General features: G+C 43.0%; 1 protein-coding gene across 1 annotated transcript; it reads right to left on the reverse strand.

The window, feature by feature from the left end:
• Window positions 1-6,589: 6,589 nt before the first annotated feature.
• LOC310847292 (acidic mammalian chitinase-like) lies at window positions 6,590-23,338 on the reverse strand. The gene is made up of 20 exons (XM_083744860.1): window positions 23,288-23,338; window positions 23,112-23,141; window positions 22,158-22,362; window positions 20,648-20,704; window positions 20,178-20,343; window positions 19,186-19,310; window positions 18,931-19,054; window positions 18,648-18,830; window positions 17,665-17,781; window positions 17,089-17,221; window positions 15,857-16,009; window positions 14,470-14,674; window positions 13,778-13,834; window positions 12,231-12,396; window positions 11,975-12,099; window positions 11,029-11,152; window positions 9,855-10,037; window positions 8,927-9,043; window positions 7,716-7,851; window positions 6,590-6,924 (listed from the first exon to the last, which is right to left on the reverse strand). Exons 1-20 carry the CDS (start codon window positions 23,310-23,312, stop codon window positions 6,656-6,658), a joined length of 2,700 nt encoding a protein of 899 aa, XP_083600986.1. The 5' UTR covers window positions 23,313-23,338; the 3' UTR covers window positions 6,590-6,655.
• Between the last annotated feature and the right edge of the window lie 4,017 nt (window positions 23,339-27,355).

Here is a 27,355-nt window from a genome sequence, read left to right on the forward strand (position 1 = left end):
ACCTGCAATGAGGGAGATAAGACTTCCAAAAAGTTCAGATGAAATATCACAGGTAGAAAATTTCATTTAGTCAAGGTCAACAACTGCTGAGAAGCCTTCACAAAGATAAAATCTCCCAAAGTCCCCTAAAGATTACAGTGGCATTGACTAGCCAATGGGACAGCTACGTCACCAAGTAGTTGCAATGAAAGTTGTGACAAAGTCTAGCTCCTGATTCCCAACCACAACGGGATCCTAGGCATGTTTAATCAAAAGTAAGGCTGCGTACACATTACCAGCTTAAAACATAGCAAGGTTGTTCTTTTTCTCAGTTTGGATTAAAGCTGATTTTGGAAGGCGCAACTCATCAAAACTTAGAATTTAATATGAAACCACCGGATAGCTATGAATTGTGGCTGATATAACGTGTGCCAGGATTGAGAATGTACTGGATGCAGCTTAAATGGGAATGTGTGCACAGCCTAAGTCTCATAAACTTCAGTGGGACTTTCATTCAAGTAAGTATGCATAAGATTGCAGCCTAAGGCAACTTGCTAACAAAAGCTCGGTAGCAAACTAAAGGCTGCCATTCTCTACCCTAGAATGGAGTAACCTAGGGCTGCCATACATCTGAGTTACAGGAAAATGGCATCTGGGCATATCTTCAGAAAATATGCAAAATGTCTGGGGGAACCCAGACATATGGCAAGGTGAGGGTTAAGATTTTTTTAAAAATCATTTTAAAATTCAAAAAAAGGCTGAAAACTTAGGGTTGGGGAGAGGACTTTGAGGGGGAGAAGCAAGCTCAACAACTTTGTCCGGATTTTCACTTTTGGGAATATGGCAGCCCAAACTCAATGGGACTTACTCTGAAGGGACATGTACAGTATAGGATTGAACTGTGAGTTACATAACTCAGGCAGTCACAAAAAACCTTGATCTCCTTGGCTGTTATCCACTGAACTGCCTTGCAACCATATTGATAAGAAGCAGAAAACCCTACCGGGTATTGATAGGAGCAAATCAGCTGTCCTGGTCTCTGGTCTTGTTAAATTCCATGCCTGCCAGGTGTCAAAAGGGCCAGTGTGCCCTTCAGACCATGATGAATGGCCTATAAATCACCAGTGTGCTAATCACTAAAGTCGGCCAAGGCAGTTCACTCTGTCCCAAATCCACTCTGAATCTGCCAATTCTGCAGGGAGAAAGATCAGCTGTTTGGAAACAGATCTTGGCTATTTGGTTGCCAAGGAGGCCTGGTGTGTCCCTGATGACGCCTTAAAACAGGACTGCCTTGGGAAAAGGAGCAGCCCTGGCAATCTCTGCATTGTAATAATTTTGTCACTGATGCACATGCTGCAGCTACCTTTATTTACCATGGAATATCTCTATTTCCTGGTCTCTTTGTCTCCGTTTTGTCTTTTGGAAAGATATGTGTTTTTAAAGTTGCCACTTTTCAGGTCCCAGCTAGTTTCTCAGAAGCACAGGAGAGACTGTAGCTCATATCTCCGAAGCTCCATCTAGAAAAGTAGCCACCAACCCATCTAGGGAGGACAGTCGACTGTGGCCCTGACTGACCTGGTCTTCTTCTTCTTCGGTGATCACTCGTAGCCGAGTAAGATTGTCTTCAATAAACACGGTTTTAACAATGAGTCCATAGGTGACGTCCTTCCACAGTGGGGACATAGGTTTCTGGGCACTCGCAAGCCAGTGCTTCCCAGTTGTTGGTGTTTATACTACATTCTTTAAAATTTGCCTTGAGACAGTCTTTAAACCTCTTTTGTTGGCCACTAGCATTACGCTTTCCATTTTTAAGTTTGGAATAGAGTAGTTGCTTTGGAAGATGATAATCAGGCATCCACACAACATGACCAGTCCAATGAAGTTGATGTTGAAGAACCATTGCTTCAACACTGGGATCTTTGCTTCTTCCAGTACACTGGAAGAACACAGTTCAGCTTTCTTCCCAAATGATGTGTAAATTTTTTTGGAGACACCGTTGACGGAATCGTTCGAGGAGTTGGAGATGGCGTTTAAAAGTGGTCCGTGTTTCACAAGCATACAGTAAGGTTGGTAGTACAATAGCTTTGTAAACAAGCATTTTGGTTTCCCTGCGAATGTCCCAGTCCTCAAACACTCTGCACTTCAATCGGGAAAAAGCCACACTCACAGAGCTCAGGCAATGCTGGATTTCGGCATCAGTGTCGGCCCTTGTGGATAGATAACTGCCCAGGTAGGAGAAGTGATCAACATTTTCTAACGTAACAACATCTGTGGCACTGCAGAAGGGTTATTTTGTACTTGTTGGTGCAGCACTTTGGTTTTTTGGATGTTGAGCAATAGGCCAAGCATTTCGTAAGCTTCTGCAAAGATATTTAGGAAGGTTCGGAGGTCATCCTCTGAGCATGCACACACTACATTGTCATCAGCATACAGAAGCTCTATGACGGAAGTTGCGGTAACCTTACTCTTTACTTTCAGCCTGCTCAGATTAAAGAGCTTTCCATCTGTTTAATATATGATTTCTACTCTGGTGGGGAGTTTCCATTTGACAAAGTGTAGGATCATGGCAATGAAAATATTGAATAGAGTTGGGGCAAGAACACAAGTCTGTTTAACACCTATCCCACTGTGAATGGTTCACTTTGAGAGCCATTGTTATCTGCGATTGTTGCTGTGACAATGCAGGCTTCCCCACCCTCCATCCCCTCCCCACACACCCAAGATTACTTAAGTAATTATAGGGTGATTGTGATAATGAAAAATCCACCCTTAATCAGGGAAAATCTTGAGTGAGCAGACTTTGTGGTGGCTCTTCTAAATGAGGCTTTTGCGGTGTGCTCACCCTGCCTTATTTGCTGAATACTTCAGAGGCTCCTATTCTTAAATTTCTCCTCTTCTTAAAACAAGTTGTCATTCTTTAAATGGAGGCTGTCTTTGCCTGTCATGTCACATATTAAAAAAAAAAAAACATTTTTTAAGAATCCAGAGGGGGGACAAAGCACAGCTCAGGGTGGGGGAGACAATGACTGTGCACCGATTTGCCCCATCTTGGCTACAGGACTGGTCCTTGATGTGATCATTCATTGGTTACTGCTATGCCTGAAAGTAGTGGATATAAAAGCTCCAGGTTCAGTCCCTGACATCTCCAACTGGGCCTGGGAAAGACCCTTGCCTGAAACCCTGGAGAACTGCTGCCTGTCCATATAGATAATAATGTGCTAGGCTAGATAGACTGATGCTGTGACTTGGTAATGTACAATACAGCGTCTTAAGTTCCTATTAGTCCAAGTACCGCAAAACTACTTCAACTGTGTTGGAATCTACATATAAAAACTGTTCTGAAAATGCTTTTTAAAGCGTTTTTAAAAATACATTGAATTTTCCATAAGGCATGCCATCACCATCTAGTGTCACAGTCTATATTGCACTTAAAACACACTTAACATGTTTTATTTGGAGCTGTATAGATGAGTCTTGTAGTAGGCATTCTGCCATAAAATTCTATTGCAAGAAATGCAGTAGGACGATAGACAATGCTTGGTTTTGCAAGTGAGAAGTTGTGCAGGCCTGATCTATGTTGATGCATTTGGGCTATAAGACCATTACAATGAATTAACTTTGGCATGTGAGAAGGAAGGGATAGTGGTACAAAATCCCAAGGTTTAAAAGGATGCCACTACATGAAAGTTTGAAATTGATTTAAAAGAACTAAGTTTGTGTTAAGTAGACATAAAAGAATTGAATGCATATAGTGTCCTTAGGAATTTGTTCCATTGTCTAGATATTTTTAAGACTCTTTTTCATAATTGCATCCCCATCAGCAAATGCATAATTCATGGACAAAATGCAAAAAGTAATCTCTGGGCAGGGCTGAATGTTATGGGGGATACTTTGCTGCTGTTGCTGAAACCAGCAGTTTTGCATCTCTCCTTGCTAGTAACAAGCAGTGAAAGATCTTACACGTTGTAATGTCATCACAAACCATTCCTCTGGTTTACACATTCATACTTCATTTCTGCTAGTGAGAAGAAGGTATTGTGGCCCCAGCATCATGTATTAGAAACAGCTTTGCATAGCAACTGGAATGCCTTTGAGACCCTCAGCCGGTTCATAAGGTTTCTCTCACTTGTGTTGGCAGCCAGCAGACCATCTGCTAGCCAAGAGGGCAAATGCAGGCAAATGCTGCAAGCTCCAGAGTCCTAATAGGGTTGTCCAGCAATCGGAGTAGAGAATGCATGACGCCTTGACAGCTCAACAGCCATGAAAATTTGCAGCTCTAACTGGGCTCCTCTTCTGTCCCCCCACCCCCACCCCTTTAGCCACTCTCTTTCCAAGCCTGCTAGAGGAAGCAGGGGTATCCACAGTTGCATCCCCTTCCTTGAGTTACATAACTGTGAAAGGCCCACATACATTCTCTGAGTTGCAGTCTGACAACCATAGCCATACATTCAACATTTCTGGCTCCGACCAGAAATAAACAACACACAAAAAGTGCTGGCATGGCAATTTGGGGTACAGGCTTTCGGGGTGCTGGGGAAGAGGAGCAAAAAATCTTGCTGTAGCTAGGGATGGGGGGAGAACAGTGGGTCTCAAAATTCTATGGTGCCTTGTGTGATGCCAATATCTGATGTCCCCCCCCCTTGCCTTCCATTCAACATTATAATTGTGCCCCCCCTGCAGCACCCCCTCTCTGCACCCAGTGCAACCAAACCAGTCACACTCCCTTAAATCCACCTCTAGGGATTCAGTCCATCTCTCAGTTTAATGAGAACAGACCTGATCTGCATTTCCCAAAAGAATCTGTGATTCAAAACCTCCTTTGATATTCACACTGCTCCACCAAAAAAAAAAAAAGTGTACAGAAGTGCACAGATTAGGGAAAGTATGCACAAAATGCATAAATTAGTGAAAATAACATAAATGAATTGAATCATGTATGGACTTCATTCACTTTAAATTCTCCTCCATCCCTAGCTGTACATGAATGTGAGGAGACAGCCGTGTTGTGGTCTCCAAATTGTCTTTCTTTGACCTGGGAGTCATGGTGGTGGGAAATCCGCTCCCCTTCCTGGGGCAGGGCAGAGTTGCAGTTAGACCTCACGCTCTACCTATGCACAGCCGGGGGGGGGGGCGTGGCGATGCCACCTGCATTACAGGGAGTCCCTGGCCGCGTCACAGCCCCTGGCCGACCAATCCAGTCAGGGGGGCATGGCTTGGGCTATTGAACCAGCCACGCAGCCAGGGGGCTCTCCCTTCTTGCCTACTCGTGCTTCGGATCTCCCGCCCTCCTGCCCTATTTCCATGCATTCACCATCTTGGCCTTGCTATGGACCACGGTTGGTCACCTGTTGAGGAGACCAGGTAGGAATTTTCCCACTTGGCAAGTTGGCACCAGCCATGTGGTTTTTGCCTGCGTTGTAGCAATTGTCACAACTTTGTAAGGTTTGGTGGTTAGGCATTGGAAAAACCTGGTTTATGGGAGGGGAGGTTGTGGCCTTCACCTGCCCCTCCTCTTTAAGGGTATTCCATTACAGGGATCTGGGGGTGTGGATCTTGTCCGAAGCCTGAGTATGGGCTAGGGCCATGCCACGACCCCATCAGGGACCCTGCGGGAGCTCACAATTGATGTACATCAACAGGGCTCCCCCTATTGGTGGTTGACCCTTTCTAGACTACCTGCATGGCAGGCAGGAGTCAGATATAGTCGGTTCTAGTCCAGTGCCTAAGCCAATACTACTCACATCTGTAACCAATAAGCCAGCACACTCCTGCACTCACTATGACCCCCACAAAAAGGTTAGCATTGGGCATTCGGGAGCACAGCACCACCATTGGGAATGGCTGGGCAAAAGAAAAGAGAGAGGTCCTCCAGGAAAGGAAGCCTGGTCAGGAGGTGTAAAGGCAGAGCAAGCTATAGCCTCTCCTTCAGCAGAGACTCAGGCACAAAGGATTAAAGGGAAAGCAAAGATGACCAGGGTCCTCAGAGAGCTGGAAACAAGGTAAAGGATAGGTAGCTGCTGCACACAGAAGGAACCCCTAGGATGCAAAGGGTTCTTGTTTCTCTGTGGAGTCAAGGATCCACCTGTCAGTACCTGAGGGAAGGGCCTGTGTTGGGGGTCTGAGGATCCCTTGTGGGAGGGGATAAATTAGGCAAATAGTAACATCCATGTCTGACAATGAATTATTGTACAATGCCTGAGAATCCCTGGATGAAGGGCAGTTTAGAAATATTTCTAATAAATACATTGTAAAATAAAATACTTTTGCTGCCAGCTCTCCAAAGTTCCAACTTACATCCTTCCACCCAACTCCTCTCGTTAAAAGATGGTCTGAAAAAAGTATTATTCAGGGATCTAATGTGAAGGTGGATGTTCTTGGTGGCCAGAAACCATTCACATGCAGAAAAAGTATGCCAGTCAAACACAGAGAGAGAGAGAGTTTCAAGTGTTATGAAATGTTTGCACTGAATTTCTCTCCGTATACAATAGTTATGTTGGTGCACCTAAATTGGGCTAAATTGGCCAGTGTCCTCCTGCTGCCTCCCGAAAGAATAAACAAAACATCAAAGCACCAAGATCCATGAATAAATTTTATTGCTCCATATGAAGGGAAAGGGAGGTGCTACAGGCATTGTAAGAAGAGGTGGTTATTGTTAGCACCTTGCATCTGAGAGTCCTTAATTCAGTGGCCAGTTGCAACACTTACAACTTTCATCAAAGACCAGCCCAGCTGCACAAGACATGGGGAATGTTGCAGTTCCAGCACAAATGTAGAATTTATTGGGATCGACTGGATTAACATACATGCCATCAGCTTTGTTTGCACAAAATTCTGTTCCAGGAGGAGTGGTGGGAGCATCTGGATCAGGTGTGGTTGTAGGCCCCGGAGTAGTAATAGGCTCAGGAGTGGTTGATGGTATTATGGTGCTTCCTGGGTCACCACAAACTGAAAGAAACATGCAAAATCAGGAATCAGACATTTGCTTTCATCCACCAAAAACTTCTTCCTAGAACCATTATAGTCTACGAGTATAAAAACCACCTGCTTTAGGAAGGAGGAATGGTAGTGAGCTGCACTTTCCATAGCAGGAAATATTGTTACTCTCACATAATGCAGGTGACTGGGTGTCAGAGCATTATATAATACGTTTGTATAAAATATCATGGAGGCAAAGCTTATTATCCTGTATAAATTATTTTCTAATAGAATTCAGAAACTCTGTATACAATGAGATTCATTTTGCTAAATAATGTTTTAAGCCATGCAGCAGCAACTGGGCATTCAAAATAATGCATGCTCTAAAAGGAGCTTCTCAGTCAGCTAGCTTGGTGGTTTAACACTAAACTAGAAATGTAAAATCTTCCTCAAAATGAAGTACTATGTTGTGTAGGATTTGGTGTGGTGGTCCATAGAAACAAATGCCACATGAAGTGACTGTGCCTTTTCCCCCCATACAACCTGGTGAAAGTCAACACAGTTGACTTTTAAGGAATGCATGCACTGCAAAAAGTTCATCTGCTTCTTCTTTCATTTAAATAGCACACGCTAAGATATCTTGTGGCGAGATGAGCTTTTAAACACCATGTGCTGGTTCCAAAACATTTGCCACTTGGACAATGAATGTGCATCTTTCCCATTACTGAAACATAGCTGCAAAGAGTCAGGTGTGGAATCTAAACAACTGCTTGACTTTTAATAACTCCCCCACCTCCAATGATCCTTTGGTACCATCTTACCTTTGCCTGCAAGTAGGTTCTTCAGCTCATTTATGAGAGGGTAAGGTCCTTCACCACAGAATGAGCCACTGAAGTCATCCAGGTCAATAGCCCACACCATGCCACCACCAAATTTGTTGTCCTTCACAAACTGGGTCTATAAACAAAAAGGATAATGCTTTATGACAAGCTCTGCCCCCAAGCAAGCAGTGAAAATTGTTGAGAAAAACCCACTAATTCAACACCAGCATGACACCAGGAAAACTACCAAACAGGCTACTTGGCAAAATTACATCAGCCATTAATCTAGTCTTGATGTTTGTATCCTGAATGTTTGTGGGTTGGTCTACGTAGCCAACCAAGGCCACATTCACACTGCACCTTTAAAGTGCTATGATACCCCTTTAAATAGTCATGGCTTCCCACAAAGAATTCTGGGAGCTGTAGTTTATTAAGGGTACTGAGCATTGTTTGGAGACCCCTCTTCCCCTCCCAGAGATCCAATCTCCAGCCTGGTTTAACAACCAATCCCTCTTCACAGGGAACTCTGGTAATTGTAACTCTGTGAATGGAACAGGGGTCTCCTAACAACTCTCCGTGCCCTTAACAAACTACAGTTCCCAGGGTTCCTAGGGAGAAGCCATAACTGTTTAAAGTGGTATCACAGGGCTGTAAATGGATGAATTACCATAATCCCTGGCCACATGCCATGTTGGTTGATGGGAGTCCAACCCACAATGGCTATTCCTGGTCTGCAATATGCAACTCCATTCTTCACTGCTGATGCCCTCTGAACATTCTGCCAGTCATGTGTAAACAGCTTCCTTTCCCCATGGCTGGGAGAACATTTAAAGGACCCAACCATATGGGGGTATAAATGTTTTTCTAGGCAATCAGCACCCACAGCACAATGTAGATTCCATGGGAAAGACACATGCAATAAAACCCTACCCATGTGGTTGAGTCATTTTATGTTATGGTTTTATTGTGTATTTCAGTGTATGATATAAATAAATCATTATACTTCAATTTAGCACTCTGAATAAACAAATAGTTGAGAAAACATCTTCCAGCTCCTAAATGGCTGGGACAACATCTAAAGGTCACTTAGATCTGTAAATGAGAAATGGCAACTCGTGTGTTCAAATTATGCAACACAGGCATTCAGTACGGCACTGCGGGTAATAAGGAGGCATAAAATAAAAGGTCATAGTCAACAAAGGCAGCCTTACTTTGCATCCATAGCTTTTTTTGTTGTCAAATCCAACCCACTCAGAACCTTTGTAAGCATAGGGAACACACTGGTCTTCAATCCATTTAACTGTAGCATCCCTTATAAAGGTACAGATCTGCAAGCACAGTACGGTATTAATAGATTAATGGATTTGAATCATATTAATCTGGTGGAACATGAAATTAAAGTCACAACAGAGAAGTTACTTGGTTTTAAATGATCTAATTCATAGAAACCACAGAAACAGAACTTTCTGTCCCAGTTAAGAGAGGAACACAGCAGACGTCCCTGTTGACTTTTGGAGATGGAGGGCGACAGCATCCTAGAGCTCCTAAAATGCCCTTACAGGAACAATATGACTGCACCATAAAAGCTGCTTTGCAGACTAAGCAGCTGTTGTAACAGTGGATGTTTGAATTCCCCTACAGATTTGTTGTGTGGGTAAAACTACTCTGATATATGCAGATACCAAAATATTAGAAATTCAGCAAATAACCTCACACAACCATAATAACAGCTGCTAAGAAAAAATTGTAATTTATCCAAATCCAGAAGTCAAGTAGAAAGACAGCATGATATTTATTGTGGGCCAAACTTGTAGCGTAATATTGTCAAAATATTCCAGTGTGTTAGGTTCATGATTTTGAAGGTACTTGTATATAAAATAATTTTGGCTCATTTGGTTTATATATTCTGAAAAAAACATGAGAATAGCAGCAAACCATGTGCAGTGCAGTCCTAAAGTATAGTTATGATGCAGCTTAATTCTTAGTAAGCAGGCATAAGATTGTAACTGTATTAGAGTGCAATTCTATATTCAGAAGCATGCTCCACTGAATTCAATAGGACTTATTCTCAGCCAGGTAAGCATACATAGGACTGTAACCTAAAAGGAATCCTGCCCTAGGACTTCTCCAGCATCTTACCTCATAGTAAGCCCAGAAACCAGCCTCACGAGTGTATGGTCCAGAAGAGCCAGCCCCAGAAGCAGGAGCGCCCACTGATGTATCACTGGTAGTAAGCCTAAAGGTACGTCCATAGGTGGGAAATCCCATCATAAGCTTCCCAGCAGGAACACCATTGTCTCTCCAGTATTTCATGGCAAACTCCTGCAAATATGACAGTGTGAATTAACCTCACAATCGTTGTTTACCAACACTGTTACCGGGAAATTGGAATGGGGGTGAGAGACCTTCCCACCCCACACAGCAACATCTACAACATGTACAATCTACAAAGGCATTGCATCTGCAAGGGAAGCTCAGCTCAATTTGCAGAAGGAGCCTGCGACTCGCCTCTGAGCCCCAGGTCTCCAAAAAAAGGAAACAGGGGAAGTGTCAGTACTAAATGTAGCAATTCACTTGATAAATGTATCTACGTACTGGCTCAAGACTTTAGAAATTCATAAGAAATCACTCGTATCAATCTTCTCAGTTCCAATGGCATTTAGGACCCAGGAAAGTGAGGTATAAGGAGAGGGGTGTATGAGCCAACCATAATCCCTGAGAGATGTACAGTCACGTTTGCAGGGCCTTCCCAAGGAGTCATGACCGGTGATATCCTGCCCCAAGAGCACGAGACAGATAACCATCTCAATCACAATGCCTACCCACCCCATAGTGGGATGAAGCCCCGACAAGACAAAGGGGTGTATTTGACTTGACTTGGCAACCAGGGAACTGTAAATACTTTCCTTTGTACTGTGATGGAGTAAATGTGAAAGACTATATTTGAGTGACATGGGCATGCCTGGATCTCACAATCTACCGAAGACTACACCTTTTCTGTGACATATCCATGATGTCTTGATGATGCATCCTGAGATGTATTATGGGAAACTTTGGGAAACTTTAAAATACTGGTGTAACCATTGTTCGGGGCTTCTGGCTGCTTCGTCTTTGTGGTAGTGGGAAGTCTTGTTGCAACGATAAAGATCAGGGCTACAGGCCACTGTTTTGCTTCTATCTCCTAGCTAAAGTCTCATGTTTGTGACACCTGACCTGAACCTATGGGAGTCAAAGTTAGGCAGTTGTGGGGTGACTCCATGTTACAACACAAAGCAACCCACTAAAGAAAATAAACCGTGTTTTATATTCTTACACAGTTGAAATATCTGAAGTCTCCAATATCAGCTGAACCAACGTACAGTGGGCTGTTGTGCCCTGTAAAGGTGTCCCAGCCACCATGGAAGTCATAGGTCATCACACTAATAAAATCCAGATGTCTGAAATGAAAAGTGCGGTTTACAATTATTCAAGTGCGGTTTACAATTACAATTATTATTACAATTCAAACAACCAAGTCTAGGTAGGTTTTGTTATTTGGAGGTTTCGCACCCACCACAGAGTGAAATAAACTTTTCACATTGGCATATTTTAATTTTTGCAATAAAAATGTTTTTCTCGTGCATTCAGAACCTTATCAACCTCACTTGCAAGGGACCATGAGTGAGAGACCATCAGTCAGAATGTGGGGTGAAAAGAAAGTCAAAATTCAGTCAAGGCCAAACTCTATGTGATGTTTATGTCTTTTCTGGCCTTGCCCAGAGGCTGCTGAGGTGGGGACTGAGAGTGAGGACCATGGTAGGGGACCATGCTTCTAACTGTAAAAAGCCCCCCTTCTGCACTTGCTATTCAAAATGAAAGGAAAGCTCTCCCATTGACATCAAGGACGAAGGAGGGCAATTCTGATTGGGATTATGGTGGTTGCAAATTGTTAAAAACACCTTCCTGCCTGCCTTCACTTCATGGTCTTGATCTGGCGGGGGCGGGGGGCAGTATGCCTTAAAAAAATCAGCCATGTGAGGCCAAACAATGCAACAAGTCTTGCAGGACGTTTGGCCTTTGGTACTCATTTCCAGTTGGCAGTCTCAGCTCTGGCAACATGTGAAGCAATAATTGGCAAGGGAGTACACCTCTGTATGTAGCTTCCTTTAGCATCAAGTGATAAGGTTTACAGGGCATAGGACTGAAATTCCAAGCAGGCTTGATCAATTAAGCATTACTATAACCGCATTTAACAAAGCTCTTTTTTTCTCTCCACTTACTTCCCTATTTCTTCAATTTCATATCCAGCATCAATGGTCGGTTTACCAGCAGAGACAGCTGCTGTCACCAACAACCTGTTGTTCCCAGTCTCTTTGGCCTCTTGGTCAAAAGCTGCTACCATTTCCTAAAGGAAGAGAATGAACTATTATCCCAGCCTTTTGTTAAGAAACAGTCCTATTTCTACAGGTCTCTACAAACCTCTTCCCCAACTGCGAAGCCTGACCAGCCGGGTTGCTGAACTTACTGATCTCATACCTGGATAAGGATAGTGAAACGATGCTTGTCCTCAGGAGGGCTACCCCTAGAACCTGGATATTCGAAGTCCAGATCAATCCCATCAAAGCCAAATTTGCGGAGGTATGCTATAACTGAGTTTATGAAAGTCTTGCGGTTGGCTGCAGTGGAGACCATGGTAGTGAATCTGAAGGAAACAAAAGCAACAGTGGAGTCTGGCAGCACCTTCTTAAAAGAGCATTCCTAGGCAAGAGTATAGCCTACCTTCATCCAATTTACCAAGGTACAGTTCTGCACCTCTGTTTTTCTTGCATCTGTTGCTAGTATCTTTCCTTTTGTTTTGTTTTTTGGTTTGCGGTTCGTTTTTTCCCTGTCAGCCAATCCAACTGCACATTGCTTTACAGACTATTTTTTTTCTGTTCCTCAGCTTTGTTTTCTTGCTTTCTTTGCTTTATGCAGTTGAGATACTTCCATTATCAGCCACAGTCCTACCCTCAGTTATATGACATTTAGCTTTGCATAAATCTGTGTTTGGGTTTGTTTCTCCCCCCCCCCCCCACTACATCTTGGTCTGCAGCACCTTGCAAGAGAGGGTGGAAGGCCAAACTTTCCTTATCTCTTCATGCTACCTGAAAGTGGAGAGTGGGGAAGGAGAGACCAGAATGCATCTGAGGAAAGAATGGACTAACCTCTCCCATGGATATCCCCGGTCTGGTCTGGTCAACTTATGCAGTAAAAGAAGAGGGAAAGAGCCCTGAGGTGGTAAAATGGGCTGTACCATTTCAGTCTGGAGAGGAGGGTTGCTTTCAAATTTTTAGTGCACTTCGTGTTAAGAGTTTTCTTCAAGTACAAAGGATAGAACACTAAGATGCAGACTAGACCATAATCTGTCTCTCATGTATTTTTAATCTGGAAAGGAACATTTTTAAAGTGGCATTATTGATCTGCAGCCTGAAATGGTACAGTCCATTATGCGCTTCAGGACTGTACCACCTCAATTTACTACAAATACAGACCAGGCATCTGCCTCCATTCCTGCCTTCCATCTCCTAAGGAAGGAATAAGAAAGCAGCAAACCCTGAATGTAAATATACAGCTGTCTATAGCTGGGTACACATTATACCTTTAAAGAATGCTCTTTCCCTCAAAGAACTCTGGGTACCATAATTTGTTAAGGGTGGCTGGGAATTGTCACTCCATGAGACATAAACCACAGTGCCCAGAATTCTTTGAGGGAAAGAATTTGTTTCAAATGTGCTTTAAGTGTGTGATGTATACACAGTCGTGGGCACTGTCACATCTAAGAAGGAAGTGACTGAATTAGGCATGTCAGAGAATAGCTCTCCCGTCTCCTTGCACTTGCCATTCTCAGTCTCTTACTTTCCTGTTACAAAAAGTATAGAGAGGTCAAACAGACCTGGAATCTTGAGGGAGGGCATCCCAGATGGCACTGCTTAGCTTACAGGAGTCTGATTCCACTCACAGTCTGTCAGTTGTCAAATACTATTATGTTCAACAGTTGTATGCTGATTACCACTCATGTTTCCAAAGTTATAGAGAAAACTTACTTCTGTGTACCAAAGTTCCACCCTCCAATAGCCAGCAATGTCACCAAGGCAGAATTTCTGTGAAAAGGAAATATATATATTTAAACAAAAACTGAAAACAGATTTGATGTAGAAAATCTACAGATATTGTTCTTGTTAAAAATTAGCTGCTCACTATTTATATCTTCTGCCTGCCAAATTTTCCCACTGACTTCTACTTAATGCTTATATAAAGTCAAGTTTACATTACAGAACAAGTTCTTTCTTTATGAGGTCTACTGCTACCAATGTATCATTATCACCAGATCAGATGGCACATCTGCAATATCTGTACAGTGGTACCTCGGGTTACATACTCTTCAGGTTACAGACGCTTCAGGTCTGTAACCTGAACCAACCCAGAAATATTACCTCGGGTCAAGAACTTTGCTTCAGGATGAGAACAGAAATCGTACGGCGGCAGCAGGAGGCCCCATTAGCCAAAGTAGTGCTTCAGGTTAAGAACAGTTTCAGGTTAAGAACAGGCCTCCAGAATGAATTAAGTTCTTAACCCGAGGTACCACTGTATCAGTTTAGGCTAGAGAAATGTCTGGTGGACCCACAGCTTCTGTATCAGCTGCTAGAACAGCTCAGAAGCATCTTACAAAAAGTTAAGCACCTCTTTTACCCACATCACAGTTACATCTTAATGTTGTTTCTAAGAAAAAGCTGACCTCTGCTTCAGCGCTTGGAACTCTGGGAAGAGCCTGTCCTCGTCATTCCACTCATAAGGAGCAATCTTATTGTCGTTCATAGTTGCAAATGCATACATGAGGTGAGTGCAAAGATGTGGGTCCACGTTGTTTGGAAAGTACTTGGCTGGTTCAGGGCGGTACTGAGCCCAATTGGTGAAATAGCACACAACTTTGCAGGAATGGCCTGGTGAGAAAACGGAGATGGTGCCATTGTTGACACAAAGTCATGTTCAGAGTTCATTCAGTCATTATCCTCTAAAAGCGTGTCTGGACTGAGGATTTTTAAGCAGCAGACATAACAATTATGCAATCTTTCCTAGCTCTAAAGACAGTCCAGGGGCTCTAGTAGGAGTGGGGGCTACAGCACAAAATCCCAGAGCTAGTTTGTCACACAACTTTCAGATATCATTCCACAAGCCTACCATTTCCAATTTAAAGCTATAGTTCAGTGATGGGGAACCAATATTGTTTCTGAAATAATACATGAACCCAAACACAACTATCCTTCAAAGTTCACATTTATCCAAGTTTTTTGATGCAGTTCTCCAATCAAGCGAAGTTTACTAGGGTTGCCATATTTCAGTGTTAAGCTTTTTTCAGTTCTGCCCAAAGTTGTTGAGCTTTCGTGGATTCTTTTTTCAAATTTCTGTCTGGACACTGTTGCCGACTGCAGTATTCAAGCTAGGGGAACCGTATGTTTACAAAACTGCATATATGTTGGGAAAGATATATAAAAATGAAGATATGCATAAAATGAAGATATGCATAAAAATGAAGGTATTAATAAAAATAAATTAGTTAAAAATGCATTATATTAGGGGAAATGGCTTGCAAAAATGTGTTTATGAACTGTCTATTAAAAATGTATTTATTAGGAAAAATTTGTATGAAAATGCTGGTGAATTTTCATGAGGTGGGTTTTTTTTTATTGCAAATTGCTGCAAAATGTAGGGAACTGAATTTAAGATAGGAAAAATGAGAAGCAAAGAGAACCTTCCTTTCCCTACTTATGGTCAACCTTTTGGAGAGTGGAGCCAGAAACCAAAGTGTGCAGATGTGTTCAAAGTGGCAAATGTTGGCAGAATATTATGCCAGAACATCACCTAGACAACTAAAATACAGATATCATATTAAATACATTTTGAGTGTTTATGTCTCTCCATTTATACATGTTTTTCACACACACACGCACACACACAAACACACACACATGCAAAAATAAAATTGTGGACATATTTTATCACATCTTGACAATCACTTGCTAGGCCACCAGAAGCCAGTTTAAAAATTGTTCCAACCCATGAGCTGCTCCATCCCTACATCTTCCTACACCGCTAACTGTAACTTTTGTCCACAGCAAACTCACCATCCTCATCGGGATTTTCACTTGGCTTAGGAGTTGTTTCATCAGGAACCTGAGTAGTGGTTTCTTCAGGAGGTGGTGTTACGTCATCAGGAAGAGTAGTAGTTTCATCAGGAGGTATGGTGGGAGGATCAACAGTTGGAACATCACCACAGCCTAACAATAAGAAGTGCAGATGTTCAGAAAGGCATGTGGAAACCGCGAGTGCATTTAATACGTATTTTGACTTATGTGGCTTCTTTGACAATACTGAATTTGTTCAGTATTTTAAGCTGTCAGTAATATCTTATTGCTCTACTGGCTTTTGAGAAATACATTTAAGCTCCTGTTTTGATGGGAAATGGCATTTAATCTTTAAAAACTAATTACTCTGAGATTCACCTGAGACCTCTGATCTAGGTTCACGTCAACAGGCATACTGGTGTATGGGCACTGGATGGGCAAGCAGTAGGTTACATTTTTATTGCTAAAAAAGACCAAAGTAGCTTGCTGTTCCATAAGAACGAAACCAAAATCCACAACTGACCGATACTTTGGAACACCCAAAATGTCACAAAACAATGAGCAAAATTTCTACTTCTTCTGAACTCTTCATCAGGCTGCTGAGCTGGCCTGATGTTGGAAGCTACAAAATCTGCACTTGGTCACAAGATAGAGGGCAGGAGGCAATAGCAAACTTAATTTGTATAGACAAAGGACCTACGAATTGGATACTATGCAGGAATTTGTTGCCAGATTAGCTAACAACCGAGGAAAGTCTCTGACATTGTCCCAGTGAGCCTCAACTGAGTGTAAAGGTAAAGGGACCCCTGACCATTAGGTCCAGTTATGGCCGACTCTGGGGCTGGGGCGCTCATCTCGCTTTATTGGCTGAGGGAGCTGGTGTACAGCTTCCGGGTCATGTGGCCAGCATGACTAAGCTGCTTCTGGCAAACCAGAGCAGCACACGGAAACGCCGTTAGCCAGGTACAAATCAAATGACATGGGGGAGAACTTCATCAGTTCACATTCTGCATTGAAGTCCCTTTGATACATGCTAGGGAATCAGATTTGCTGGAATTTTCCCACTGGCTACATACATACATACATACATACATACATACCCACCCACCCAAGGAAGGAATGTCTCACTGTTGTAAATAGGGCCACCTTGTATTTGGAGAGCCCGTGGAGGATCCTGCTTCACACACAGTGGAGCGCAAGATGGCCTTTGGTGCTACATTTAGATGCCTTACCTCCTGCAAGGAGACTCTTCAGTTTGTTTATTAATGGGTAGGCTCCTTCACCACAGAATCCACCACTGAAGTCGTCCAAATCAATTGCCCATACCATGGCACCCCCAAACTTATTATCCTTCACAAACTGGGCCTGCAAGAGAATCATCATCATGACATTCCCATGATGCCATTTTCACATCTGGAGGAAGCTTCAGTTGCATCGGGCCTCTTCTTGTGCTATTCATATTACCATCTGACTTGTATTTCATTTACTTGCTTTTTAAAACATTCATGCCCCACCCTTAAAAAGACCACTCGGGGCAGTTTTCAGCATATAACATTACAATTTCACGAAACAATATGGAATAATGCACACACAGAAATGGTTATCTGCTTGTACATGGAACTCCGTGGTTTCCCACACACTGAATCTTTGGAAGGGGAAGCCTTGCATGGAAGAAGTCACTTACATTACAACATGCAAATTGTGATAGCACAAAACGTGACAGAACACACAAAGTTGAGAATGCTGATAACGATGTCTGTGACAAACCAAATGTAAGGGGGAAAGCTGTATGCAAAAAGGGTTCTTACTTTGTACTCATAACTCTTGGCATTGTCAAAGCCAACCCATTCATTCCCTTTGGAGGCATACGGCACCTTCTGGTCTTCAATCCAACTAACCGTGGCATCTCTTATGAATGTGCAGATCTGCCAAAATGTTATGATATTAGCAAGAGGACAAAATGAAGAAGTAGAATGGTCATGTCAAGAAAACAATGACACTCATTGTGCTTAGAAATTACCACATGGTTGAGAGGCTTAGGATCATACCTGCAGCAGCTCCTGCCTGTCACTTGCAGAAGAGGGCTCCTTTGTGAATTTACTTGTATCTTTTAAATGTAATTGTACTCAATTGGTATTCAATTTGATTAGCCTCCTATTATAATAAATTTGCATAGGAGCCTATGCTTGTACCCAAAGATGCATAGGATTCTCTACACATGCAATCTGAACCTTCCATTTGGGCAGTTTATGGATTGTTTTTAGGGAACCTGTCATTCCTGTGCAATCATTTCGACTGTGTAGGGAGTGGCCAATGGGCTGGCTGCCCATTCATAAGAACCCAGGAAGCTGCTTTATGTGCCCTTCTGGGATAACTCAGTTGACAGAGCATGAGACTCTTAGGCTCAGGGTCATGGGTTCAAGCCCCACCTTGTGCAAAAGATTCCTGCATTCCAGGGGGTTGGACTAGACAATCCTTGTGGTCCTTTCCAACTCTACAATTCTAAGTCCCACCATTCATCTATCTAGCTCAGTACCGTCTGCACCAATTGGTGGCAGCAGCTCCAGGAATACAAATGGGGGTGTCCTTCTGTAGCCCTATCTGGCAATGCCGGGGATTGAATCTGGGACAATCTGCATGCAAGGCAGATTCTCTGCCACTGAGCTACAGCCTTTTGTCATGAATATGCATTAATACTTACCCAGAATGAATGCATTCGTGCATGGAATTGATAGCAGGCATTAATACTCATTCAATGAAGAAACAACCTGAAATTTCCTCAAATCATTACCTCATAGTAGGCCCAGAACCCAGCTTCTCTAGTATAAGGTCCAGAAGAGCCAGCCCCAGAAGCAGGAGCACCCACAGATGTATCACTGGTAGTAAGCCTGAAAGTGCGTCCATAGGTGGGAAATCCCATGAGAAGCTTGTTAGCTGGAACACCGTTGTCTCTCCAGTATTTCATTGCAAACTCCTGTTTTGGGGAAAAAAGAATATGATATGGAGGGGGTTGTGGGATTTAATATCTGTCTTATTCTATGGTAGTTGGTCAAATCTATTCTCCATCTCCTTACACAGTTGAAATACTTTAAGTCGCCCTGGTCTTTGGATCCCACATGCAATGGACTGTTGTGGCCTGTGAAGGTGTCCCAGCCGCCATGGAAGTCATACGTCATCACGCTGATGAAATCCAGGAGCCTGGAGGAAGTTGCACAAGAAGCAGAGTTAACAGCCAACGTTCTGACACAGGCACTAGGAGTGTATCTAAGAGAAGCCAAAGTCAGAGAAGGGGGCTATTATGAAGAAAATGCATGTTTTCATTTACTTACTTTCCTATTGCGGCTATTTCATACCCAGCGTCAATGGTTCCTTTCCCTGCAGACACAGCTGCTGTGATTAGCAGTCTGGGGCGACCTGTGCTGGTAGCCTCAGCTGTAAAGGCCTCCAACATTTCCTAAAGAGGGAGGAGGAACTATTAGTGAATACCTATTAGCGGAGCAAGAGCAAACACGTGTCATTTTTTTCTGGAACTAGGCAGCTGTGGTCATTTTAATTTCCTACAATGCATTGCATCAATGTGGGGCACTGATGCAAATTAAAATGACAGTGCCCAAACAGTAGGATGCCTAGGCACCCTAAACATGGAGTCAGACATGCCTATTAGAAGGTCATTTGTCTTTCTGACCATGAGTTTAAATGACCATTCTAAAACTGACAATGGTATCAGAGATCTCAGTCAAGAGTACCAATTTATCAGGGATTCTCTCAGTAACTAAGTCAGAAAGCTGAGCTAGTCCAGCATCTTGCCTTTCATCTCAAGAGATCCATCTGAAAGGCCAGAGCCTAAATTTATAATCTGGTCTGCCTCATACTGATCTAGCTTTATATCTGTGCCATTTAGCAGCAATGGACTTTTAAGTTCCTCTTCACATGTTCAGCAATTGCCAGATTCTAATGTATATTTTTTCCCCTTTGTGATAGTGAGAGGAAAACATTTTAGCTCTGAAAATGGTAACAATATATCCCAAACATTAATCTGTTTTTAATCTGCAAAGATCAGCAACATGCTGATTAACACAATCCCGAAAAATGCTGGGTTTCTGTTATTTCCAAGACAGGGTTGGATAAGCAACTTTAGGGGGAACCTTGTATATAAGTTGAGGTTCTTGGTATATAGCCCATTTAGGGGCAGAAACAACTCAACAGCATATATCATCCATTCTACTTATGAGATTTCTATGTTTGTTAAAAGCTTTCAGTAGGCTAAGCTAGCTATGGAAATATACTAGATCTGTGAGAGAATGCTGGGCTGGTACCTCACCTGAATCAAGATGGTAAACCGTTGCTTATCCTCAGGGGGGCTGCCTCTAGAGCCCGGGTATTCAAAGTCCAAGTCAATCCCATCAAAATTAAATTTGCGGAGATATGCTATCACTGAATCAATGAAGGTCTTTCGGTTGGCAGCTGTGGCGACCATTGTGGTGAATCTAAAAGGAACAGATCTCATTCTTAGTATTGCATTTTTAATGTGGTACTAAGGAAAACTTACTTTAAGGTAAAAATGCCTCCCTTAGAGAATGTATGAACACTTGCAAGAACATGTTCGCAAATAAATTAATACTTAGCTCTAGCCCTGCCTTTTCGTACAGACTACTTAATTTCTCTTTATTGCTGTGAATTTTCAGAATTTCTAACATCTGCTACAGCTTAGTGTGGTTTCTAACCATCTGGTTGATTCATAATTTGAACTCTTTGTCAGTGTAGAGGTAAATAAACAAAAGCCGTTCTCACTTCTGAGTGCCGAAATTCCACCCTCCGATAGCCAACAGCTGAACCAGTTCGGAATTCCTAAAAGGCACAGAATATATTAATATATTAAAGTGAATAGAGAAACGTTTTAAAGATATAGGTTTATACACTCAAGACAGTATTATACACAACAGTACAGCACCATTCCCTGTGCAATTATGTATTTATGTGGCACATGCATCAATCGGATGAATCTAACCCAAAGGAGTTGCATTTAGGCCCCACTGAAACCAACTAACGTTTCACACATTTATTTCTATAGGACCTAAGTGTGTCTAACTTTAGTTGGATCCAACCCAATGCTTATTTCTTTATCACATTTGTATCTTCCCTTTCTTACAAGATGCCCAAAGCAGCTTACATGGAATTATCCTATTTTATTTCTACTAACAACAGTGTTGGTCAAGCTAAAATGTGGGGATTTGCCCAAGACCACTTGGTAAGTAACATGGACTGAGTGGATATTTAAACCCAAACCAACTTCCATGTGCTATTCACTTCACCCGAGTGTGCAAAATTATTGCATACATTGGAGAAAGAGGGCAAGGAGGTTGTTTTCCTCTTCTCTCATAACACTAGAACCAAAGAATCTAAGTGTTGGGAGACACAAGATGGAAAAAAAGGAAATCCTCCTTCACACAGTTGCTACTTCAAGATACAGCGATGGCCACCAACCCAGAGACCTTTAAATTCATGATGAATAAGGCTAGTCACAGTGTTTCATTGCGGCCTCCAGGATCAGTGGCAGTATGTCTCTAAATACTAGTTGATGGGGAACACAAGTGGAGAGAATGCTATTGTGCTCATGTCCTTTCCATGGACATCTGGTTGGTCAATGTGAGGACAGAATATATATACTTTTGTATACTTTTGTATACTTTGTATACTTTTGACCTGATCTACAGGGGCTCATGTTCATTCACTCTACCATGGACTGTTAATGCCTTTCAGTAAAACTCTTCAAACTTCTAGTTAGTATATTAGTATTAGCGTGTGAAGAACCATCTTAGTATGAATTCACAGCCATTCTCTAGTTCAGGCATAGGCAAACTCCGGCCCTCCAGATGTTTGGGACTACAATTCCCATCTTCCCTAGCTAACAGGACCAGTGGTCAGGGATGATGGGAATTGTAGTCCCAAACATCTGGAGGGCTGGAGTTTGCCTATGCCTGCTCTAGTTGATGCAATCAGAGTTAAGGAATTGTGGGCCTAATATTATAAACCAATCGCAGCGCACGGCAAATATTATATTGCAGCTAGAAGCAAAGTTCCTAAATAATAGCTAGTGATGGCATGGCAAAAGCTGATGTAACGCACAGCAGCAAGCGAAGACTGAAGCAGCTGACATCACCACATTAGCTGAAAGGCGTCATGTGAAGGGACACTGTTCAGAAGAATTCCTATCACCCTGGCACATAAATTGACAGTTACGTGGCCCTAAACAGACATCTATATGTGAAATGTTGTTCTGCGGTGTTGCATTGCTGCTTACTTTTGTTTCAGTGCAGTAAACTCTGGGAAGAGCCTGTCTTCATCATTCCATTCATAAGGGGCAATCTTATTTTCATTCATCGTAGCGAAAGCATAGATCAGGTGGGTGCAAAGTTGTGGGTCCACATTGTTTGGGAAGTATTTGGCCGGCTCTGGCCTATACTGAGCCCAGTTGGTGAAATAGCATACAAGTTTGCATGCCGAGCCTGATCGGAAGAAACAAAACAATGAAGCAGCTGTTTAAAATACTCATTACATCTCATTTATTAATTAAAATCCCTTCCCAACCGTATATTTATATGCCAGGTAAGCATGCAAGGACTGTGTAGGAAGCAAGAACAAAACCCCTACGGGACAAACTTTTGGAAAGATGGGATGTGGCTATTTTAATTTGTACCATTTTGCCAAAAGTCTTCATCACTCAGGCAAATTTTGCATGAAGCAAGATGATAAATTGTGGAGTGAGGGAGAAGACTTGGAGTATATATATACAACTAGGAGTGCCAACTTGAATAAAATATGGGGGGGCACTGGTTAATTTGAGTTAAATAGCAGTTCTGATTATTTGTAAATATTTCTTTCACATGGAATTCCCAGGATTCTTGATGGCTTACCATATAAATTATCCCTTTTTTACCTTTGAAATGACTCTAAAGTAATGAGACATGTCTACCTGGGATGGCTAAGGTAGAAGGAAAGTAAACCTGAGCTTCTCAAGTCCGAAATTCAGTTGACAGCACCATGCTGGGTAGAGTATATTTTATCGCTTTTTTAAATTATTACTAATATTCTGTTGGGAGCCTACCAGAGTGGCTAGGGAAACCCAGCCAGATGGGCAGGGAATTAATTAATTAATTAATTAATTAATTGCATCTTCTGCACACACACACACACACACACACACACACACAAACACACTGCTCATCCCTAGTTAAGGGATGGAATAAGTACTTACTGATTTGCAACTGCAGCAAAACAGCCAAACCTGCAAAGAACAGAGAAGAGAGTCCAACGTAATGGAAAAATTGCACAGTGTAGCTTAACAAAGCACCATTCTTGGTGTCTGTGAAAAGAAATCCCACCTTACAAACCTTAAGAGAGACAGTCTACAAAATATTATAAATGACTCACCGACCCACAGCAGCACCTTCTCCATCTTGCTTTCACATGAAGGAGCGCCAGGTGAAGCTCTGAGCAGCACTTTATAGGAGGGCAAGGCCTTCTTATCGCCGTGGAATCTGCACACCTGGACTCTTGAGAAGGTAGGATCACAGCAAAACAAGTCTACTGAACATTTAAAAAATAGTAATTAATCATAATGAAGTCAGTAAGAAGAAACCCCTAATGCTTTGGATTCAGAGTTGGTGGGGATTAAGCCATACTGTGTTATTTTATCTATCTAGATTCACAATGTAGTAACGTGGGTATTTTTACTGAGTGCCCAATTGCCTTGCTTGCTACATTTTTTATGAAAAACACAACTAGGTTGAAGTATTCTGCAGATGATGTTTTATGTATGCAGTCCACACACCCTTCCCACCAACATCCCCCCATGGACTGGATAAGGGGTTGTTTTTTTTGTGCCTTTCAAAGTTGTTTCGCACCCTGCGCAGCTGCTCACACCTGCAGATTCCATTTGTTCCTGCTTGTCTACACGCCAGGGGGCACTGACAGAATGTCTTTTCCTCTGTGCCACGGTGTTCACACTTTGAGTGAAGAACTCCAGTCAGTGTGAAGCTGGTTTGAGAAACAATGTACGGTATCCTGTTGTATCATATAACGAAGTATAGAATACATACCCAATTTGGTTAATGCCTTGTGAACACAGACTAAAAAGCAGAGCTGGAAACAGTGAGTGTACATTAAATGGAAATGTGACTGCAGCTTTACGTTTGCTGAAGCATTTTATCAGTGTCCGCTATAATTTATTAGTCAACTTGAGTCAGCCAACATCCACTCTCCATGGCCATGTATCTAGCATACTTACCTGTATGACATAGACTGAATGAAAACAGGATTTGGAGCTGGGTGCCATCAGACTATTGCTGACACCAAACTCCAAACCAATCTCTTGTTTTCTCACCAGGCACTTTGCTATTGAGCATTTCCTCTGCAACACACTTCAGAATTGCAAAGTAATCGCCCATCCCCTTCTCTGGCTGAAACCAGCCACCATATTACAGAGCTATTAATTCATTACAGTACTTTTCTTTGAATCAGTGGATTCATGAGCAATTATTCCAAGCTTCAGAAACTGCAACTTGTCTTTTGAGTAAGACTAGCAAGGGACGCGGGTGACGCTGTGGTCTAAACCAGAGAGCCTAGGGCTTGCCAACCAGAAAGTCAGTGGTTTGAATCCCCGCGACAAGGTGGGCCCCCATTGCTCAGTCCCTGCTCCTGCCAACCTAGCAGTTTGAAAGCACGTCAGAGTGCAAGTAGATAAATAGGTACCGCTCCAGCGGGAAGGTAAACAGCATTTCCGTGCACTGCTCTGGTTTGCCAGAAGCAGCTTAATCATGCTGGCCACATGACCCAGAAGCGGTCTGCAGTCAACGCTGGCTTCCTCAGCCAGTAAAGCGAGATGAGTGCCACAACCCCAGAGTCGTCCGTGACTGGACTTAACGGTCAGGGGTCCCTTTACCTTTACTAGCTATGGTTCTTATCCATGACATGGAGGGTGGGTCCCCATTTGTGGAATGCCTGCTAATATTGAGGGGTAAAACATTCCTGTTTACCAAGAAATTTGATGGTTAAAATAAACTGTTCCAAGATATCCTTGAAATTAGCTGTGAGGATATTTGGCATTAAATTTGCTATTGCATTGTTTTGCTGTTTTGTTGTTCGACATTTTGGGCTCCTTTGGGAGAAAGGTAAGACAGAACTTTAAATAAAGATTGATGGTGGTGAATATGAAAATGCCAGGGAAGTCCATTTTCTTTCTGCTTCTCAAAATCAAGTGTTACATTGACTATTGAGATATGAGGGGAACCAACAAAATGGTTACATAAACGCAGGCTTATCAGCCTTGAAGCTACTGGTACTCTCTATCTTAGTTGGTCAAGGTCCCAAGGTCTCAAAGTCATTAACCTGCACCTAGAAGTCAACAGCTCCAATAGAAATGGGTGAAGTGAGCTCCACCTTCTCAAACCCTGGGATCACACCTCCTGCTACCAAGAGGTGCACCTGCATACAGGTGCATGTAGACAAATGCGATTACATTATTTCTATGGCACCATTTCATTTTGGGCTTACAAGCAAAATCTGCCATCGCTCCTTCTTTCATCTCTAGTTAAATCAGTCATGACTAGCAACATATTTCAATAGGTCTACTAAACACTATGGTTTATGTTGAACACAAGCTATTGATTCATAAAAATAAATTCCACTACTTTCAGTGTCAGTAATTTGGGACAACCTAAAACCACTCACATTTAATTTTTTTGCAAGAATTAATCTATTTAGAGTTTAATCTTTAATTGCCTCTATTTGAAGCAAATTTTAGCTAGATAAGCCAACATTCTTTGATTTTGCATTAATAATAATAATATTTTTTTATTTATACCCCGCCCTCCCCAGCCAAGGCCGGGCTCAGAGCGGCTTACAAGCAATAATAAAAACAAGATGAATGATTACAAACTTAAAAACAAAATAAAACACAACAATTAAAATAATGGAACATTAAAATATTAAAATGTAGCCTCATCGCAGGAGGAGAAGGAAAAGAAGGGGGAAAAAGAGAGGGGGGGGAGGGAGGGAATCAAACTGGCTCCAAGCCAAAGGCCAGGCGGAACAACTCTGTCTTACAGGCCCTGCGGAAAGAAATCAGATCCTGCAGGGCCCTGGTCTCATGAGGCAGAGCGTTCCACCAGGCCGGAGCCAGAGTTGAAAAGGCCCTGGCTCTGGTCGAAGCCAATCTAACTTCCTTAGGGCCCGGGACCACTAGGGTGTTGTTATTTATGGACCTTGAGGCTCTCCGTGGGGCATACCAGGAGAGGCGGTCCCGGAGGTACGAGGGTCCTAGGCCGTGAAGGGCTTTAAAGGTCAAAAGCAGCACCTTAAATCTGACCCTGTACTCCACCGGGAGCCAGTGCAGCTTGAAAAGCACTGGGTGAATATGCTCCCATGGCAGAGACCCCGTGAGGAGCCTCGCTGCAGCATTCTGTACCCGCTGGAGTTTCTGGGACAGCTTCAAGGGCAGCCCCGCGTAGAGCGAATTACAGTAGTCAAGCCTGGAGATGACCGTCGCATGGATCACTGTGGCCAAGTCAGGGCGGGAAAGGTAAGGGACCAACTGCTTGATGCGGCGAAGGTGGAAAAATGTCGCCTTGGCTGTTGCTGTAACCTGCGCCTCCATGGAAAGGGAGGCGTCAAGGATTACACCCAAACTCTTAACGGAAGGCAATGGCACTAATTGGGCCCCCGCAAGAGAAGGGAGTTGGTCCCTCATCCCCATGCCATCCCGACCTAGCCATAGGACCTCTGTCTTCGAAGGATTTAGTTTCAATCGGCTCCCATGAAACCATCCAGCCACAGCTTCCAAGCATCTGGTCAATGTGTTTGGGGCCGAGTCGGTGTGGCCATCCATCAGCAGATAGAGCTGAGTGTCATCAGCATATTGGTGACAGCCCAGCCCAAAGCTCCGGATAATCTGGGCAAGGGGGCGCATAAAGATGTTAAAAAGCATCGGGGAGAGAATTGCGCCCTGCGGCACTCCACACACCAAGGAGTGGTGCGACGACATTTCCCTCCCTAGTGCCACCCTCTGTCCCCGACCAGAGATAAAAGAGCACAACCAGTTACGGGCTATGCCCTGTATCCCCACGTCTGCGAGGCGGTGGTCCAGAAGATCATGATCGACCATGTCAAAGGCTGCTGACAAATCTAAGAGGATCAGCAGTCCTGACCCGCCTCGATCCAGTTGTCTACGGAGATCGTCTGTTAAGGCAACCAGAGCCGTCTCCATCCCAAAACCAGGACGGAAACCGGACTGAAATGGATCTAATGCCGATGTTTCCTCCAGAAACCTACCAAGCTGCTCAGCAACCGCTCTCTCAATTACCTTACCCAGGTATGGGAGATTTGAAACTGGGCGGTAATTGGATAGGTCTAAGGGATCTAATGAAGTTTTTTTTTAAGAGTGGACACACCACTGCCATTAGACACCCACTTTGTATTGTCATTGTTAAGACAGGTTCTGGA

This window comes from Podarcis gaigeae (assembly GCF_964106915.1).
Source record: "Podarcis gaigeae genome assembly, chromosome: 6".
NCBI classification, from domain to species: Eukaryota; Metazoa; Chordata; class Lepidosauria; order Squamata; family Lacertidae; genus Podarcis; species Podarcis gaigeae.